The 20,994-nt window shown below is 41.2% G+C and overlaps 2 protein-coding genes across 2 annotated transcripts in view; one reads left to right on the forward strand and one right to left on the reverse strand.

Annotated features, from left to right (window-relative positions):
- Positions 1 to 4,820, reverse strand: part of LOC124284327 — a 31,001-nt gene extending 26,181 nt beyond the window's left edge. The window contains 1 exon segment of the mRNA XM_046720409.1: positions 4,512 to 4,820. The gene's annotated coding sequence lies outside the window, so the exon portion shown is untranslated.
- The window catches only part of LOC124284351 (alsin-like), a 93,874-nt gene that overhangs the window by 51,721 nt on the left and 21,159 nt on the right, over positions 1 to 20,994 (forward strand). The window contains 17 exon segments of the mRNA XM_046720438.1: positions 10,086 to 10,336; positions 10,792 to 11,486; positions 11,488 to 12,544; positions 13,991 to 14,105; positions 14,645 to 14,741; positions 15,472 to 15,546; positions 15,930 to 16,042; positions 16,468 to 16,530; positions 17,005 to 17,008; positions 17,343 to 17,511; positions 18,411 to 18,493; positions 19,206 to 19,378; positions 19,519 to 19,684; positions 19,805 to 19,924; positions 20,127 to 20,246; positions 20,473 to 20,646; positions 20,781 to 20,912. Coding sequence (XP_046576394.1) covers positions 10,086 to 10,336; positions 10,792 to 11,486; positions 11,488 to 12,544; positions 13,991 to 14,105; positions 14,645 to 14,741; positions 15,472 to 15,546; positions 15,930 to 16,042; positions 16,468 to 16,530; positions 17,005 to 17,008; positions 17,343 to 17,511; positions 18,411 to 18,493; positions 19,206 to 19,378; positions 19,519 to 19,684; positions 19,805 to 19,924; positions 20,127 to 20,246; positions 20,473 to 20,646; positions 20,781 to 20,912 — 3,607 coding nt within the window.

A 20,994-nucleotide genomic window follows, 5' to 3' on the forward strand; every position in this document is an offset into this window, starting at 1 on the left:
TGCATCAGTGGTTAAGTCAAGGTGTTCAACCATTACATTGTCTGTTATCTATCATGGCTGTTGTTAACAGTGCTTACATAACTAATTTAAGTACGGCATGGGTTCCATGAACATGCTGACACTTCCCATGTCGATTGTTACGTGAGCGGTGACGTCTATCAATGTCACCTGCATGTTAATGTCACCGCATAATGTAACAGATCAACCTCAGTTCCTGAGTACAGAAGACAATGTTGGAATCATTTAAATTTATTATTCTACTTGAAACAAGCTGAAGAACAAGCTCATCTGGTAGTGGTGGGGGTGGTGGGGTGGTGTGGTGGGGTGGTGGGGTAGTCTAGTGGTTAAAGCATCGCTCATCACGCCGAAGACCTGGCTTCGATTCCCCACATGGGTACAATGTGTGAAGCCCATTTCTGGTGTCCCCCGCTGTGATATTGCTGGTATATTGCTAAAAGCTGCGTAAAACTAAACTCACTCACTCACTCACTGGAAGTGAGATTATCTGTAGTCATATCAAAATAATTGGTTGTACTTTCACTTCCTGAGTAGAATATGTATACGTTGTGTTAATCTCTGCTCTCATTTGTTCAGTTTTCTCACCTTTTGGTATTTTTCAAAATAAATCAGTTACATTCTAAGACTATTTGAAATAAAATATTGTTCTTTGGGATTGTTGACTTTCAATATTTTCCTCATCTGCGAAAACCAACCTGTCAGATAGTGTCTATCATCTTGAACAACAAGACTTCCTTCTTAGTTTTGGTTTGTAGCAACAGAAAATATAATTTGTAACAAACTGTGTGTCATGTATAATACACATCTCAAGAGAAGTTAAAGGACCAGGTGTCATGTTTAGTATACTGATGAAGAGCAGTTAAGAAAGAGAATTACAAGAACTACAAGAATTCCTTCTTTTTTTGGTTTGTAGCAACAGAAAATCTAATTTGTGACAAACAGCGTAGTACACATCTCAAGAGAAATTAAAGAACCATGGTGTCATATACATGATGTACATGGAGTCCTGTATTTGAGGGTCCCTGGGACTCATACTATTAATTTTCAGGGGTTTGGACAACAAAATTGGGGTCCCAGACACTTAAATATTATTTTTCTGAGTCCCTGTGGATGTGCTAATAAATTTAGTTGCGTCCATTGTAAATTTTTATGTGTATTTAGAGTATACTGAATGGAACGCAGGAATTAGTTTCATGTAAAATCCCTGATATAGTATACAGCTCAAGAGAAGTTAAAGAACAAAATTTGTATACAACTGAAATAAATCTGTCATGCCAGTAACTCTAGTCACATGACAATGTTGTTTCGGTGTTGTTGTTTATTGATTCCATCTTGTGAATAGTATATTTGGTTCCAGATAAGTCATTATGTTAAACAGAGATCTGCATCTGACAAAGTCTGGAATACATTTCCATTGTGCTGTAATCCTATACTCTTACTGTGCCTTTCTTCCATAGACTGTTCAGCTTTGTGAAAAGCTGTTACTATCATCAAGCCAGATTTTAAATTAAAAAACAAAAATAGTGTGTCATCATCAAAAATTATCATGAACATGTTTCATACTTTCATAATGGGGCATCAATCATGAACATGTATTTGGTGTCCCCACGGTGATATTGCTGGAATATTGCTAAAAAGCGGCATGAAACTAGACTCACTCACTCACTCATACTGTTCATGGGGCAGTGGGGTAGCCAAGTGGTTAAAGCTGCTCGGTCGTCACACCGATGTGAACCGTATTTCTGGTGTCCCCATGGTGATATTGCTGGAATATTGCTAAAAGCGGCATGAAACTAGACTCACTCACTCACCATACTGTTCATGGGGCAGTGGGGTAGCCAAGTGGTTAAAGCGTTCGTCGGCCAATCGATGTGAACCGTATTTCTGGTGTCCCCACGGTGATATTGCTGGAATATTGCTAAAAAGCGGCATGAAACTAGACTCACTCACTCACTCATACTGTTCATGGGGCAGTGGGGTAGCCAAGTGGTTAAAGCGTTCGATTCGTCACACCGATGTGAACCGTATTTCTGGTGTCCCCCACGGTGATATTGCTGGAATATTGCTAAAAAGCGGCATGAAACTAGACTCACTCACTCACTCATACTGTTCATGGGGCAGTGGGGTAGCCATGGTGAAGTGGTTAAAGCGTTCGGTCGTCACACCCGATGTGAACCGTATTTCTGGTGTCCCCCACGGTGATATTGCTGGAATATTGCTAAAAAGCGGCATGAAACTAGACTCACTCACTCACTCATACTGTTCATGGGGCAGTGGGGTAGCCAAGTGGTTAAAGCGTTGGTCGCCACACCGATGTGAACCGTATTTCTGGTGTCCCCCACGGTGATATTGCTGGAATATTGCTAAAAAGCGGCATGAAACTAGACTCACTCACTCACTCATACTGTTCATGGGGCAGTGGGGTAGCCAAGTGGTTAAAGCGTTCGGTCGTCACACCGATGTGAACCGTATTTCTGGTGTCCCCCACGGTGATATTGCTGGAATATTGCTAAAAAGCGGCATGAAACTAGACTCACTCACTCACTCATACTCATACTGGTTCATGGGGCATGTGAACCGTATTTCTGGGTCCCCACGGTGATAAGTGGTTAAAGCATTAGACTCACTCACTCACTCACTGTTCACCGATGTGAACCGTGGATTTCTGGTGTCCCCACGGTGATATTGCTGGAATATTGCTAAAAAGCGGCATGAAACTAGACTCACTCACTCACTCATACTGTTCATGGGGCAGTGGGGTAGCCAAGTGGTTAAAGCGTTCGGTCGTCACACCGATGTGAACCGTATTTCTGGTGTCCCCCACGGTGATATTGCTGGAATATTGCTAAAAGCGGCATGAAACTAGACTCACTCACTCACTCATACTGTTCATGGGGCATTTCTGGTGTCCCCACGGGATAGCCAAGTGGTTAAAGCGTTCGGTCGTCACAACCGATGTGAACCGTATTTCTGGTGTCCCCACGGTGATATTGCTGGAATATTGCTAAAAGCGGCATGAAACTAGACTCACTCACTCACTCATACTGTTCATGGGGCAGTGCATTGCTGGAATATTGCTAAAAAGCGGCGCATGAAACTAGACTCACTCACACCATACTGTTCATGGGGCAGTGGTAGCCAAGTGGTTAAAGCGTTCGGTCGTCACACCGATGTGAACCGTATTTCTGGTGTCCCCCACGGTGATATTGCTGGAATATTGCTAAAAAGCGGCATGAAACTAGACTCACTCACTCACTCATACTGTTCATGGGGCAGTGGGGTAGCCAAGTGGTTAAAGCGTTCGGTCGTCACACCGATGTGAACCGTATTTCTGGTGTCCCCCACGGTGATATTGCTGGAATATTGCTAAAAAGCGGCATGAAACTAGACTCACTCACTCACTCATACTGTTCATGGGGCAGTGGGGTAGCCAAGTGGTTAAAGCGTTCGGTCGTCACACCGATGTGAACCCTATTTCTGGTGTCCCCCATGGTGATATTGCTGGAATATTGCTAAAAAGCGGCATGAAACTAGACTCACTCACTCACTCATACTGTTCATCATTTCATCATGATTTGAGCTGGAAAATTGCTGAGTCCAATGTTAAACAACAAGCAAAGAAACAAAGAAGCAAGCAAACCATGATGATTAATGTGCATACTTTGATCAGCTGATATGAGTAATTATGACAACGTTTTCCATATCGAACAACTAGTCAACAGTGTGGAACATCCTCCTGTAATGTATTGACATCTCCCATGGCATTAGCAGGCGCCGAGGACAATGATAAAACAACATAATACTGCCTTGGACCATTAATCTGAGACTGATTACATTACAAGACATTTCTATAGAATTCTCTGCATGAGTAAGTTGTGAATGTTTCATTTAAAGGACTTGCTGTAATGTGAGACATTGTTTGAACTCGTAAAATACAGGTAACATGTTATTTCCGTTGAAATCTACATCTTATCTTCCACATGGTATCAAACGTTCAGAAGCTGTATGGAATAAAGAAATATGTGTAACATGATATTATCCATGAGAACACAGGAAATAAGGTGTTGAATAATTAATGTTGCGTGTCCATGCTGTGCATGTAGCTTTGTTTTCAACGTGCGATATGGTAGTTGTGACTGAAGTTTTTAAGTACAGCTTTACTTATCTAATATTTTAAACTTAAGGCTTTTAAAAAGCTACCGAATCTGTTCCAAATCAAGCTAAATTTATGGTTGAAGCCTAGTAGTTCAATGTCATTATGACCGTAGTGTATCAACAGTTTTTAATCTGAAAAGATTCAAAATTTTACAATATTATGGGATGTTAGAAAATATTGGATTTGTGTTATGTAGAATTACGTTTTATCTGTAACTAGTTTAAGGTTTAGTTTCATACATTTTTATACATTTTGTGCAACTCGACAACTGTTGCTGAATTTAGAGTTGACTTATTCACATTTAAGACATTAGGGATTTGTCAAATCTTTGTCATACCTGTCTGAAGTGTTGTCGCAGTGTATGGCGTCAATTATCTGTCCATACAGGTAGGTCTAGTCCCTTCTCCAGGTGTTGATTATGAATATTGATGAAGTAGCCAGGTACACAGCTCCGTACTTCCGTCACGTGTTGTCTCGGGACAAGAAACTGGTACACTGTTGGCTAGAGTGTCTCAATGCAAAGACTCAGGTGTCTCGCATCATGGGGTTTGTGGCTCATGCTTGACCGACCAGGCTCGAGCTTCTTTGACGAAAAATCAATTGCTGATGTAGGTCGCCATGTAACAGGGTTAGAGAAACACTTGGATGTTGAGGTGACAATGGGAGATATATCGAGTGTTGTGATTGGTTCAATTCATTCTGTGTCTCTGTGTGATGGAGATTGTAACTATGGTGTAAAGAGGTTTATTTGCTCTGATTTAATTGACATGATTTCTACAGTAGAAGGCTTGTAGGTCTAGATTGGGGTTTATATACCACATTATGACCAGTACAAATATATTGATGAATTATTTCTTTTTACATCCATGCATGTAGTTCTTCTGTCAGTTTCAAATGATGGATCAATAAAACATGGAGTAATTGAGTGACTTGGGGTTTTACCTGTTTTTAGCAATATCGCAGTGAGGGACAGCAGAAATGGGCTTCAACCATTGTACCCATGTGTGGAATCGACAAGCGAACACTTTAACCACAAGGCTACCCAACTGCCCCTTTACTCCTTATTTTTAAAGCTGGTGGTATTAAATGAACTGTCTAGTGTATATGCTTCCAGCCTTTTGCTTTTAATTTTCAAAAACAATATTGTGGAAAACTGGTTTGTTTTTTTAAATATATACTTGACAAAGGTATTACATTTTCTTTTTTGCAGCTGAGTAGAAGCAATTGAATAAGAAATACAGGCAATGTTTGAAACATTTGTTTTGAAGCAACAAATCGACACTTTAAGCAATCAGATTTAGAGCCAATTTAAGAGTTTGAAATAAAAAGATCTTGTTGTTAACTTAAGATACTGATTTGGGGTCCAAATGTTTTAAGGAATAAAATTCATCTAATAGAAGACCTGATTGGAAAGGTGTGTTTTTCACACTGTGTCAATACTTGTGTTATCCTTGGCCAAACAGTGATCTCCAACAATACACAGGACAATTATTAAGATATTTACTTATAATTTTCATTTCCAGTTGTTATGAATGTTGTGCACAAGTGTTACATCTTGCAAGTATGTGATGTGTGATCACCAAATAAAACACACATTGCAGGTATTGTGTTGGTTCGTTGAGCTGGTGATAGTTGGAAAGGAAGACAGGTAATAAGGATAATTTTCAGAATTCTGATATGTTTTAGTATTATTGAATAAAATAAAGCATTATGAAGATGTTTACAAAATTGGGATAGAAAGTTGAATAAATGACATCTATTTAATGTATATATCCATATTTTTGTTTTTTGTTATTTAACACTGCACTCAGCATTATTCCAGCTATATGGCGGTGATCTGTAAATAATTGAGTCTGGACCAGACATTCCAGTGATCAACAGTATGAGCATCAAGCTACGCAATTGCTATATACTTATGAAACAGCAGTGTGATTGCATGAAATGAAACATACAGCATTGTTTTGTCATCAACACCTGTCAGTGTTTGATTGTTTTATGTATTTATTTATAGTGTATCAACAGGTTAGATGGAAGGGCCAGGCTTTATTTTAAACAAGGTTTAACTCCCACAACTCCAAAAAATCAAAATGTGAACAAATATCAAAATTAAGTCTAAGGGTGTTGTGGTTTTTTTAATGACAACCAAAAATATGTAAAATGTTTAATAGACCAAACCTCATTTACTATGGTTTAATCAATATAAATAATTTATTTAGAATACTGTAATTTAAACCTTTGAATATTTTTCTCCCTTGTACAAGCCTGTCACAGAGTATGCATTTAACACCGGGCAATCGGACAAGATCATATAACCTGGTATGACGACACTGTATGTGTGAATGTTCTGGCAACAGGAACTGAAGTCAACAACACCACTAAATCCTATTGCAACCTACATACATTCATTCATGCATGCATTTATTTCAAACCTGAATGTATCAAAGTAGACCCAAATGTATTTTGAATACAGAGCATGGATTGAAACCTGTCACACAAGGAGTCATGTATAGACAGATAATGTGAGTTAGTAGGTTTCAGTTATGTTTTTTTGTTAAAGTAACGACTGAAGATGATATTTACTCCAATAACCATTAAATATTAATGGATATCCATTTCACGTGGGATTTATCAGTCATAGTGAACATTTCTGGATCACAGAAAGTTCTCGTGTTTTATCAAAAGCTTTGTGGAGTGAACTATAGTAATAATGTCCTTTCCTTCCTCCGTGCTATTTTAAGTACGGGCTAAAAGGTTAGTAGCCCTTGCTTGAGCAACCCCAAATTGGTATATGTCTACTTGAGCCCCATTAGGTATTGATGGGACCTAGGGCAATGCTGGTGGCCTTCAGCGACTGGTCAGCATGTCTTGTGGGCAGGTGGACTTCCATTGTGAGGAGGTTATCACCGACCCCCGGAGTAAAAGCAGGAGTTTGTGTAATGGCCGACGTATTGCCATCACTGAACATATAGAGAGGGAGGGACCTATACAAGTACACAGTGACCTTGTACATGGCTGGTTTCTTTGTATAGTGATGCATATCATAGCTATAAAGTGGCAGTGTGTCTTGCTTGTGTGAAAGAAGTAAATACACTGTAAATATACTGTAATTTTCTCTTTTGTATGGATTATTTTATGTATGATATGGTGAAATCCATATTTCTGGATGAAAGCCACTGAAATCCCATCTGTGGTACATAGTAATTCATCCAGATTTTTAAAATTCTGAATGCAGCATTTATGTTTAAGAGTTCTGTTCATGTGTAAAAGCCATGTAGAATATTGCTGTTTGTCCAGATTGTATTGCAAGGCAACTTATCAGATTTCACTTTACCAGGTATTACCTTCATCTTTTTGCATCTGAATTTTTTTTCAAAATTTGCATGTGTCATTTGTGCACTTTGATTGGTCAGATGAATGTAACTTGCATTTTATAAAATTCAGTTTGGCCATTTGTGACTAAGTATACCCTTAAGTAGCAGTATCTGTCAAGTTCCTTTGTTGATCTTAATCTCTCTCAAAAAGAACAGATCCGTGTTAGAATTGGTCTTCAGCAACCCAATCTTGTCGTAAGATGCGACTAACCAGATCAGGTTGTCAGGATCGCTGACTTGGTTGACACATGTCATCGTTTCCCAATTTGCTTAGATTGAGTCTCATGCTGTTGATCACTGGATTGTCAGGTCCAGACTCAATTATTTACAGACAGACGCCATATAGCTGGAATATTGCTGTGGTGTAAAACTAAACTCACTCACTCAAGAAGAACAGTGTTAGCTCATTTGGTGGTGCTGTAACTTATCAATTATTTCTAGGTTTGATTCCCCACAAATTGAGATAGGGTTGTGATAAATTATGGTGTGCCCAGTTTAACTTAAAGTTGCTCAATGAAGTGACGCACCTGTCATGGTAAATAAGACGACAAAGTAGGTTACAGGACTTTAATATCTACTTTAAGAGTCTCCTAGATCATCAGATTCCATGAAACCATCAAGAAAACCTATATAAGTGCTATGTATTTCACAAAAAGACCAGTTGTAGATTTGTTGTGGCTGTAATTGACTGTTACACACACGGTAGGAAGGTGATAAAAGAAATATGATACTTCTGTCACTGGGGAGGTTGAGGGCCATCCTTAGTCAGCTCCAGCACATTGCTTGTCACAGGGGAGGTGGTTGTAGCTGGCTCTGGTATTCTGCTGACAAAGGATGAAGGTATTTGTTAGATCAGGTTCCCCTTTACCACAGGTAACTGTTGGGTGTGTTCTTGTCAAACAAGGAAAGGCACACCTTCACAGGTAGCCACCATAGGGACATATCCCAATGTATACACCACACCGTGCCATGGAATAATAACTCGTAATCATATTGGCCTGATTTGAAGGGTAGATATCTCAAGGTTTCTGATCATGTCTGTACTCTTATTGAGGCGTGAATCTGATATACAGACTGTGTTTGTGTTTGGATCTGGTTCCAATAAACCATGGTAGACTGAATAAATCTGAGAAAATAATTTCCATGACAGTTCTAGTTGTTTGTTATGTCCGGCCACCTTCCTGACCATGACAATTCTCCGTGTTAACTGTGAATCTAATATCAGGTAAAGGAATGCTAAGGTTAATGGAGTATATTCAAATTGTGATTCTGCTTACATGCAAGGCTTCCTCCATGATCGAGTAGATAGAACATCTGGACAGAAAGTTTAGTGGGGCCATCATCTGGCCATGTCTTGCCAAACGATATTAAAAGATGGAACTTGTTGTTATCCTGCGTGGTTCTCTGCATTAAAATGATGACTGGTTGCTTTGAATTAGTGTAATAAGCAGTATACATTAAACCCATTTCACATCAACTCGCCTCCCATCACGTCGCATCTCATCACATTTTCTGAACATCGCATTTAATTCAAAGATTTTAGAAGCAAATCAAATCTACACAATTTAGTCATTAATCAAGAATTAATTCAAAGACACAACTTTAAACCAACTTGATTTTCGGTGTGAAATGCAAATATACAAAATTTAGTGTATCAAGAAGTTTACCAAATGTATACTGCAAACGGCGGTGGGGTAGCCTAGTGGTTAAAGCGTCGCTCATGGCTGCTGAACCAGGGTTCGAATCCCCACATGGGCACAATATGTGAAGCCCATTTCTGGTGTCCCCCGCCGTGATGTTGCTGGAATATTGCTAAAAGCAGCGTCAAACTAAACTCAGTCAGTCAGTATACTGCATGCATGTCAATAAAAATAAACCAGCTGAACACATGCACAAGATCATGTGGGACCATTTAAAGCCTTCCAAATAAGGTTAGTCACTTACAAACTTCCTGGTAATGTGAAGAGTTGTCACAATAAACCAGACTGTAGGAAAAATACCAGAACATACTTTATAATTACTGTAGGTGATAAAATGATGTCATCCTACTGAAATTGAAGAAAATACTTTCTGAAACATGTTTAATGTGAACAATTGTGAAATTGAAAATTGTCAAAATCATGACAAAATAGCACCTGAAAGATCAACAATTCCTTTGAATCAGGATCATGGTGATATTTAACATGTCACTCTGCCCATGGTATTCAGTCTGCAAACATGTCATTGTCACAGTTTCAAGAATTCTGATCAAACTATTGATACATGCTTGACTTATATTTACAGCTGTATCATATAGTATTTTCTTTTATCACAGGGTGGTGGGGTAGCCTAATGGTTAAAGCTTTGGCTCGTCACGCCGAAGACCCGGGTTCGAATCCCCACATGGGCACAATGTGTGAAGCCCATTTCTGGTGTCCCCCGCCATGATGTTGCTGGAATATAGCTAAAAGCGGCGTAAAACCAAACTCAGTCAGTCAGTCAGTCTTTTATCACATTTCTGATGATTATTGTATTGATATCTTGTGACCTTCACATTGCAGTGAGGAAAACCATGACGAGAAAGAAGGAATGGTCTGTATCTGGCAAGGTTACATGGGTGACCTTGGCATCAAAACATACCCTGTGTTCTCCTCCAGAAAGATCAAGAAGGTCGCTGTCGGAGGCAACCACCTCCTCTTCCTCACAGCTGACTTTGAGGTCTTCAGCTGTGGGCAGAATGATTATGGTCAACTTGGTCATGGTGACCTTGATGGTGATGTCACAGAACCCAAGGTCATTAAGGATCTGTCAGGTAATAGCAATGGTTAATTGTGAAACTGTGAAAGTATAGACCACAAGCTATGATTTTATATATTGGGAATTGTAGGTGTCCTTTAGGCACCAAACCTGTGAATATCTGGGTTAGAATTGGTCTTAGTAACCCATGCTTGTCGTAAGAGGCAACTAATGGGATCGGGTGGTCAGGCTCGCTGACCTGGTTGACACATGTCATCATATCCTAATTGTGTAGATTGATGTGATGTGCATGCTGATGATCACTGGATTGTCTGGTCATGACCTGATTATTTACAGACCGCCGCCATATAGCTGGAATATTGCTGAATGCAGCGTTAAACAACAGACCAATCAACCAACCTTCAGGCACCAGGAACATATTAACTTTTCCTTTCAGAATTTAACTGTGCCGTTCCACTTCCCTTACCAATGATGTTTCTTTCACATTTAATATATGCATGTTTGTTTCAGATAAGGATGTAGTGGACATAGAGTGTGGGAAGAACCATAGTGCAGCGGTCACTGCAAGCGGCCAAATCTACTGCTGGGGTCAGTCTAGTCATGGACAGTGTGCTGTGTCAAATACTGCAGCAGTTACCTCCCCTCATCAAACAATCATCATAGATGAATCAATGTGTTGTGAGCATGGTATACCTTTAGCCGAGGGTCATGTGACTGTTGCCATGGTAGGCTGTGGGGCAGAGCACACTGTTGCGTTATCAACGTCAGGGGATGTTTGGGTGTGGGGGACTGGAATTCAACTTGGACTAGGGGAGGTAACTCAGTCTGATGTGCCAAAGAGGGTTGAGGTGTTAAAGGAGAAAACAGTGTTATCGGTGTGTTGTGGTGACTACCATACTCTGGCACTGGTGGAGAAGTCAGAGAAGGATGGTGTTCGGAGGAAAAAGAAGGGACAAGAAGCAACAGAAATCCAAACTCAGAAATATTTCCCACCTTTGTGTAAGAAATGCAATAAGGAGATCTACACATACACAGACACTAACGATACATGTATCATAGACTCGGAGCATCTGTGTCGAGAAAGCTCCGAGGAGACGTGCCAGAGCAACACCTCGAGCCTTGTTACGGGGACGGATATCGGGAGCTCCATCAGCTCCTGTCCTGATGTCCAGAGTCCAGAAGAGGCCAAAAAACACAGGCCACACTGCCAGTCTGGAGTCCATACATTCAGAGAAGGAGTTGGATGTGAGTCTTGACTCTAGAGAGACAGTTGTAGAAGCCTCAGGACATTCTTGTGATGCTGTTGATGAACTTGATCATGACCTTCCAGAAGAAGCAGATGCTGGTGGTAGGAGGAGTAGAGCTGCAGTCAGGGATGACTTGAAGCAAGAAAGAGCTGATAGTGAAAACAGAGAAGATGTCAAGGTAGCTCTAATTTCTACTTTGTCCCTTGATGAACATCCTCAATCCAAAATATCTGAAGGTGAACAGAGAACAGACTCTATACCTGATGTTGATGCCAAGACATCAGAAGTGTCTGACTGCAGTAAAGGTACAGGTGAAGATACGGAACGTGATGCAAGCCTCCCTGTGACCAGTGAGAAGGATGAGGTTGTGTGGAGACGTGCAGTCTCCCTGGAGGAGGAGAGGCAGAGGGAGCAGGATCTCTCTGAGGAACATATCAGACTACAGAGATCCAAGAGCTTCCTGGATGAGAAGGAAGCCAGGGAATACTTAGCCAAACAGTTTGAGGATGAGTCAACAGAGAAAGATACGTCTTCTAGTCAAGGATTTCAAATTCGCTCAACAATTCAAAACCTTATCCCATACCCTTCAAACATGATGGAATCTATGAAAACAATGACTTCCAAAGCTTTGACCAATATGCAGACAATTGCAGAGAATCTTCCATTTGTGTCTGGACCAAATCTCGATCTGGTCAATGTTTCTGCAGATGCTGAAACTACAACAGGAGTTGCTGAAACCGAAATGAGCATACAGGAGAAGGCAATGGTGACGAGTAACAGCAGTCTGGAGATTTCCACTCCTGGCCATGAAGAAATGCAGGAGTCCAGCTTTATCGAGATGATGAACCAGGACATTAGTTTCCTCTCACCAGACTCTGCAGATTCTACCCCAGTGCGAGAACGGACTCCTGAGGAGGAGGAGGAAGTACAAGCTAACAGGAAGTCCAAGTCGGTGAGGACTCTCTGGGCTAAGGAAGACCAGCTAGACAAACGGTTGTCCCAAGACTCGGTTAAAGGTAAGAGGACTTTTGAACTGCTGACATATTTGAACAGAATATCTAAAAAATGTAGCTTAGTCTGGTAGCATGCATATATATTTGTTCCTGTGGAAGAAGTGCCAACAAGTCATGCTGACAAGTTTTCACTACCTGTATAAAGTTACACTGGAGAAAACTGTTTTGTGGGTTTGAATGATAGTAGAATTGTTCTCAAGCAAACTGTAAAGTAACCTAAACATTTGCATAACATTTGAGCTGCAAGTTGGACAAGTTTACCTCATTGTTTCACCAACCCTCTAAAGCTGGACACACTGTATCTACTGACGTCTCTGCATCACTTACCTATTCTCATTGCAGCCTTATACAAACAGAACTGTGGGTACATTTTTTATTATAGGTTTTATGAGCGGTATATCCATGCAACTAGGGCATGCTCAAAGGCTGGTATTTTTCCCTCGATCATTGGATGTCAATCTCAGCGGCACATCGTATTAAATCTCAACTTTTACAACTCTTGCAGCCACTCTAGAGTTGTTGTGCTCTCATTAACAAGGTACCCATATGGGGCAATATAAAATACAGTTAAGCTCTAACACCATGTATATTTCTACTGAACTATTATAACGTTAAGTCGGATGATGTGCTTTAGTACACTATCCAGATGAAACTGAGTAGATCTACTTTCTAAGGATAATTATACATTAAGGCAGAAAACAAACGACGGTGTCAGTGACCTAAATTGTGGGAATGTAAACATTGTTCCATTGAACATTACCTATGTTAAGTTACCAGAAAAAACAAATGAAAACTTGTGAGTCAGATTAAATATCTTCTCTAAATTATTTTAACTGTGATTAACGTGAAAAATGGGGGCAATAAACGTCAATTTCTACTACCACCAGTTTGATGTTATGAAACTGAGTGTCAGCGACATTCCACGATTGCAGCAACATTGCGAACAACCAAGAAAACTTGGAGATTGACACATTTTAACCCGTCGGAAAAATAAGCGTAATGTTTACACCAGTGATGTTAAGCTGCGTGGAAGCAACTGCAAACCAAGAAGCGGGATGCAACGGAGTAGTTTATAAGGAGGCAACGAAGCTGATGACAACTGACATGCATCTTGACGTCACTTACATTGTGACGTAAAGGAAAATTGTACGATTACGAGGGGGCAGACTAGAATGGCGCAGTGACGCCAATACATTGTGACGTAATGCAAAAAGTGCACATTATCGTCTTATAAAACACTGTCGGCGCCTTTGATCTTTCACCGAAGCATCTTAGAAATTACTGCAATACATGTTCTACAGTAGACATTTTGTCCTCTACTGTCATTTGTTAAATAATCACCAATTGGAACAGAAATTCCAGTTTAATGCTGGATACAGAACTAACATTTGATTAAGGTGAATGGTATCCTCATTATGTTTTGTTTAGTGAGTATATCTTGGCTTGTAGGGTCAGACAACTCAGTGACTGTGGAGGCCATCCCTAAGGTGTCACTGGACACAGAGGTGTGGTCGTGGGGTCATAACCAAAAGGGGCAACTTGGCCAAGGTGACCAAGTGAACAGGTAGGGAACAATATGAGAGGTGGAGGACAGGTGGGGAAATCTGGGAGACACTCTGGACACTTAGGATACAATATATGAGACATGGTTGACAGGCAGTGGACACTCTGCGAGACATGTATAAGTCTAAGTTTCTTGCATTTAATATTTGACAAAATATTTTACAGTTACTGCATGTACAGTTCTCTGAAACAAAGCAATTCAACACAATCATCCTTCATTGTCCTTTAGGGGCAGTGGGGTAGCCTAATGGTTAAAGCGTTGGCTCGTCACGCCGAAGACCCGGGTTCGAATCCCCACATGGGCACAAAGTGTGAAGCCCATTTCTGGTGTCCCCCGCCGTGATGTTGCTGGAATATTGCTAAAAGCGGCGCGTAAAACCAAACTCAGTCAGTCAGTCAGTCATTGTCCTTTATGTATACAATAAATAATGATACACATCGGTTCATTTGTGCTAATTTTCTGTGGTAGAGTTGATAAGAAATAAGTGCTTACTAGTATTAGTATTAATCCTTTGTACCTTTTCATCAATGTTTTTCCAGAATAAAGCCCTGTTGTGTGAAGATGTTCAGCTCTAGATGTGTTCTGAAGCTGACAGCTGGCGCCTACCATACCCTGGCCTTGACCTCTGTAGCTCAAGTGAGCACGCTGTATGGATGGTGTGGGTGGATTGGGTGGTCTGTGTGGTTTCTGTCGTTTGAGTGCTGCTGTTGTATAGTGCTGTATGGATGGTGTGGGTGGATTGGGTGGTCTGTGTGGTTTCTGTCGTTTGAGTGCTGCTGTTGTATAGTGTTATGTGGGTGGTTTGTGTCACATGGGTGGTTGGTGGTGTGTGAGTACGCTGTATGGATGGTGTGGGTGGATTGGGTGGTCTGTGTGGTTTCTGTCGTTTGAGTGCTGCTGCTGTATAGTGTTATGTGGGTGGTTTGTGTCACATGGGTGGTTGGTGGTATGTGTGTACATATGTTGCTTCCAACATGGCATGGTCTATCTGGTTGACTCTAACTTATCACACAACACATTTTTCGTCACTAGCCTAAAGATATTCTATAGCTGTAATCCAGGGACCAAAAATATTCAAATCTGACAAGACACTTTTCACTTGTTTCATAATCTTCTACCACAACTTATTAATTGAATCTTAAATTAAGAACACAGACCTTCCCACTGGTTTGTTTTGTGTTGTAATGTAGTAATCCAAGATACAACTTGATTGTGAAATTTTATTGTTACATAATTTGGTTCCGTTTTTCTGTTGATGAGTTTTGAACATTATTTCAAAATGACATTTCTTTAGACTGTTTGAAATATTAAAGTTGAATCAAATCAATGACAGTTGTACTTGACCTTTGGAAATTGTCCTATGCAGGTGTATTCCTGGGGACAGAATTCCTATGGCCAGCTGGGGCACAGCGAGAATTCGGCATCCCCAAACCGAGTAAAGGTAGGAGTTGAATTCATATTCACACAAAATTCGATTTGACCCTGATTTGTCCACTTGACAAAATATTTTTATGTGTGAAATAAAACTACCAGTGTAACAGGCCAAACTTTCCCCCTGGCCAAACTTTCCCCAGGGAAACTTTGGCCTAGAACATCCCCGGGTATAATTTAAATTTCTAACCTACTTTATTTCTTATGAAAGTGTTACCTATAGATAAGCGGACCCCCTTCAAGAGGCTGCTCTTTGGGTGTTTATAATTCGGTTTATCTATGGTAATATATGGTAATTTGTATTGATAAAGAATTTCTCAAGTAAATCAATATGAGATGGGAGTTAACTCTTGTTATTCAGAGAAGTTACACATGTCTTCTTCCTTCCTCCAGTTCATGAGAGGGTATTATGTGTGGGACATAGCGACGGGTGACTCCCACTCTCTGTTTCTCACAGACAGCTCGGGAATGAAGCCGGATGTTTTCTATTGTGGGAAACAACCTTCGTAAGTAACAAATATATAAAGCAGTAATTGTCTGAGGCTTGCATCACTAAACACTCTCCTCCAACATTAACCTGACTTCCTTGAAATAACTGGAATACTGTTCAAAGCAGCTTTAATCCCAACTCACTCACTTCACTTGATCTGAGACCCTGAGGTCTGGATTAGAATATTGATCTTCAGTAACCCATGCTTGTTGTAAGAGGCGACTAACGGGATCAGGTGGTCGGGCTTGCTGACTTGGTTGACACATGTCATCGGTTCCCTATTGCGCAGATTGATGCTCATGTTGTTGATCATTGGATTGTCTGGTCCAGACTCGATTATTTACAGACCGCTGCCATATAGCTGGAATATTGCTGAGTGCGGTGTAAAACTAAACTCACTCACTCGCTTGATCTGAGGTGTCTGTATATCTCTCTCAACAGAGCAGATGTGTATGCAACTGTCAACAAAACCCGGTGCCTAACGCCCTCAGTGTCCTCAAGAAGGTAAGTGTAAAGACATAGATGGCCTTGTAAAGTGCTTCATGGTGGGTTCAACTAGGCAGTGTTTCCTGGGAGAAGTCCCATTCGTTGTCTGGGCTTCATGTAGAGGGGGCAATGGCCCTGAGCTGATGATGAGCCTTACCAGCCTGACTGTGCCAGGATCACCCGAACCCTCTCTGCTGCATACTATCATTAATCTGTAAAACATAATAATAATAATGGCATTTATATTGCGCTGTTTCCACACCATGAAGGTATGCTCAAAGCGCTAACACATTATTACCCCGGATAACCAAAGCTGCCTGTTAGGTGCGAGAAGGTTATAGTCACATGACTTATCCCACTGGGTACCCATTTTCTGCTGGGTGAACAGAGGCAATTTTGAACAAACTCAGTTGAGACCAGATGTATCACATATGCTTCGTTGTGGATCAGGACCGAAGTCCTAGAAACTCTCATGAGTCTATGCTATTCCAGAAGAGTTAAAGAACATTCCCATGAAGAATAACTATAGCCATATGAAAAAATCTGATGTGCTATATCATTTGTCCATTTTTTTCTATTATGACTGACTGACTGACTGAGTTTAGTTTTACGCCGCTTTTAGCAATATTCCAGCAATATCACGGTGGGGGACACCAGAAATGGGCTTAACACATTGTGCCCATGTGGGGAATCGAACCAGGGTCTTCGGCGTGACGAGCCAACGCTTTAACCACTAGCCTACCCCACAGCCCCTTTTTCTATTATGAAAGCAGTTGATCTACTATATATGGTTGTATTGTTCACTGTACTGTATTTTGTACTCATTGCAGACAGGTTGGTTAAAGAGCCTGTCATCAAGGGGAGACAACTGTGCCTGTCTGTTGTCTGACCCGACGGTAGCTCTACCTGCCCTGTATGAGCTGGCTGCCATTCAGAGAGGGTTTTACTATCACCTGAACAGAATCAAGATGGACCTGCTGAAGCCCCTCAGCAGTCATGGTAAGACTCTTGTACTGGAGAAATGTCTGAATGTGTGTCACAGGATCATAAAGGGATAATCAGTTCAATGATAGTACTTACTGTAGAAGTGCCAAGTTATCACAGGTAAAAATGAAAGTGTTACCTGTCATGCCAGCTTAATTAATGTTGGTCCCGTGTTTGAATCCATGCTTTGTCAACTTCATATTGTGATGACCTTCATATTGAGCTTTCTCCACTTAAAAGATGTTCTTTAAGGCCAGACCAATTTTATTTCTTGTTTTACGGTTTTTTGTCCTCAGAAAACCTAAAGGCAGGAGGGAAAAAAATAAAAATAAAATCACCAGTGAAAGCAATATTCCTTCTAAATACTCAAAGTATTTTACTTTTGGCAATTTATGAAGTGTATATGGGGCAAAAAACATCTAAAAAACATTTTTCTTATAAGTTTACATTTTTGGCAAATAAAAATATTCGGATTTTATTTTTTGAGCAGGGGAAATTATTTTTTTTTTTTCTTATTCTTAAAAAAATACGGCAGGTGGATCCGTAAACAAGAAATAAAATTGGTCTGGCCTAACTAATATATGTAATTCAAAGCAATGTTAAACTCATTCATCACTTGATGTCACTATAGGGTTTCATTGAACTAACAGATATTGATGGAAACGAACTTGATTCCTGGGTTGTATTGGTCCCCGTGGGGTGATTAGCTGGTCAGTTTTGTTGACTTGATTTTTAGCATGGCGTGTTAACCTTCATTGATGGTTACTTTATCAGACACTTGACTTGAATATTAACAGGATTTTGTATATGCAGCTGGAATATTGCTGAGTGTGGCATCGAACAACAACAAATACATTTAGCTGGAGTTTTGTAAAAGCCACATTAAATCCAACTGACTGATTTCTGTTCTCCAGCCTTCTACACCAGCCTTGATGTGTATCCCTACAAGTCCGCACTGCAGAACCTGCTCGCCTCCTTCTACGTCCTCACTAAGAACGTAAGTTGCTGCCTAGATGATAAGTATATATTCAGGGCTTGATAGTGCTTGTAATTGTGCACAGATTACAAACTCAGAAATAACAGGGATATAATCAGTGACAATGGAGGTCCAAACTAATAAACATTTCAACGAATGAAGAAGATGATTCTTCTACTTTCCACACTTTTGTTACAAAGAACATAATAAGCCAACAATAATTAGTCTTACTGTGCAGCGTTGTCTTGGTCTGGTGTGCCAGTATTTTGGAATCAAACCAGATTTTTGGCATGCTAAATGATTGCTTTAACCACTAGGCTACACCACTGCCCCTTCAGATGAAGAACTGACTGCCTCCGTGGTGTAGTGGTTAGAGCATCCGCCCGGAGAGCGGAAGGTCGCGGGTTCGAATCCCGACCGCGTCATACCAAAAGGCTTTAAAATATGGTACTTGTTGGTCCCTGCCTGGCGCTCGGCATTAATGGGTACAACAAGGACTGGTCGGCTGGGAGTCAGTATAATGTGTCTGAGTGGGGTATTCATGCTTCACTGCGGCATGGTATCTCAGTGGGCTAGCACTATAAAACCAGCTTAAGTCTGGGCTAGTACAAGCAGCCCCACATACACATACACCTGCATGTCGTCATATGAGCGAAATAATATTGAGCACGACGTTAAACCCAATTTCACCTCACCTCACCTCAGATGAAGAACTCATGTTGTGTCTCTGCAGGTAGGAGAACAGATAGGAGAGATGACAGTGATGATACGTGAAGGGCTGAAACTCACTGATGCCAGCCAGTTCAAGAATTACAGTGAACCAATCACCATGACGCAGAAATACTCACGATTCCTTGCAGACTTCATTGCTATTGGAGGTTTCGAATACTGTGCGAAAAATGGAAGGTTTGTCCAAATCATTACTTTGTCTATGGAACATTTAATTTCTGCTTCAGAGGTTTATTTCATTAAACACTTTTTGAAGTCTCAGAACACTCTTCTCAGCCTCAGACTTACATGATATGTTAACTGTTTCCTGTCTGCAGTGCCTTTTTTGAGAAGATTCAGGGCAAGTTCCCAGACTTGATCCTGGAGAAGAAGGTGGACAAGTCTCTGTGGGCAGCTAACTGCCGCAAGGTCATGATGTTCCCCCTGCAGAGACTGAAGGACTTCTGTCGACACCTGTCCAAACTCACAGACTCCCTCCAACAGGTATGTCAGACTGTCCAAACTCACAGACTCCATCCAACAGGTATGTCAGACTCTCCAAACTCACAGACTCCCTCCAACAGGTATGTCAGACTCTCCAAACTCACAGACTCCCTCCAACAGGTATGTCAGACTCTCCAAACTCACAGACTCCATCCAACAGGTATGTCAGACTCTCCAAACTCACAGACTCCCTCCAACAGGTATGTCAGACTCTCCAAACTCACAGACTCCCTCCAGCAGGTATGTCAGACTCTCCAAACTCACAGACTCCCTCCAACAGGTATGTCAGACTCTCTCCAAACTCACAGACTCCCTCCAGCAGGTATGTCAGACTCTCCAAACTCACAGACTCCATCCAGCAGGTATGTCAGACTCTCCAAACTCACAGACTCCCTCCAACAGGTATGTCAGACTCTCCAAACTCACAGACTCCCTCCAACAGGTATGTCAGACTCTCCAAACTCACAGACTCCATCCAACAGGTATGTCAGACTCTCCAAACTCACAGACTCCCTCCAACAGGTATGTCAGACTCTCCAAACTCACAGACTCCATCCAGCAGGTATGTCAGACTCTCCAAACTCACAGACTCCATCCAACAGGTATGTCAGACTGTCCAAACTCACAGACTCCCTCCAACAGGTATGTCAGAATCTCCAAACTCACAGACTCCCTCCAACAGGTATGTCAGACTCTCCAAACTCACAGACTCCATCCAGCAGGTATGTCAGACTCTCCAAACTCACAGACTCCCTCCAACAGGTATGTCAGACTGTCCAAACTCACAGACTCCCTCCAACAGGTATGTCAGACTCTCCAAACTCACAGACTCCATCCAACAGGTATGTCAGACTCTCCAAACTCACAGACTCCCTCCAACAGGTATGTCAGACTCTCCAAACTCACAGACTCCCTCCAACAGGTATGTCAGACTCTCCAAACTCACAGACTCCCTCCAACAGGTATGTCAGACTGTCCAAACTCACGGACCCCATCCAGTATTACTGTAGTACTCCTCTGTCTCGGGATTCGTAATAATGATGTTCCTTGTGAGCAAGCAGGATAAGTTCACTCATGACGCTTTGTCTGTTTCTAGGATTCTGTGGCACACAAACTGCTGAAGAAATCTGTGTTAAACTGGGAAAGTCTCAAAATGACCACTTTGAATGAGATTGTCATCGCCGACCAGACCAAGGCATTCTGGGAAGGATGTAACCAGAAATTAGCGGTATGTGTAAAACCACATTACTGACATTGCCAATCAAACAGGACATTTCAGCTCATTATGCTCTTTTACATATCAGTGTCAT

The sequence above is a fragment of the Haliotis rubra genome, unplaced genomic scaffold (assembly GCF_003918875.1).
Source record: "Haliotis rubra isolate DU_JTF1 unplaced genomic scaffold, ASM391887v1 Scf334, whole genome shotgun sequence".
NCBI lineage: Eukaryota > Metazoa > Mollusca > Gastropoda > Lepetellida > Haliotidae > Haliotis > Haliotis rubra.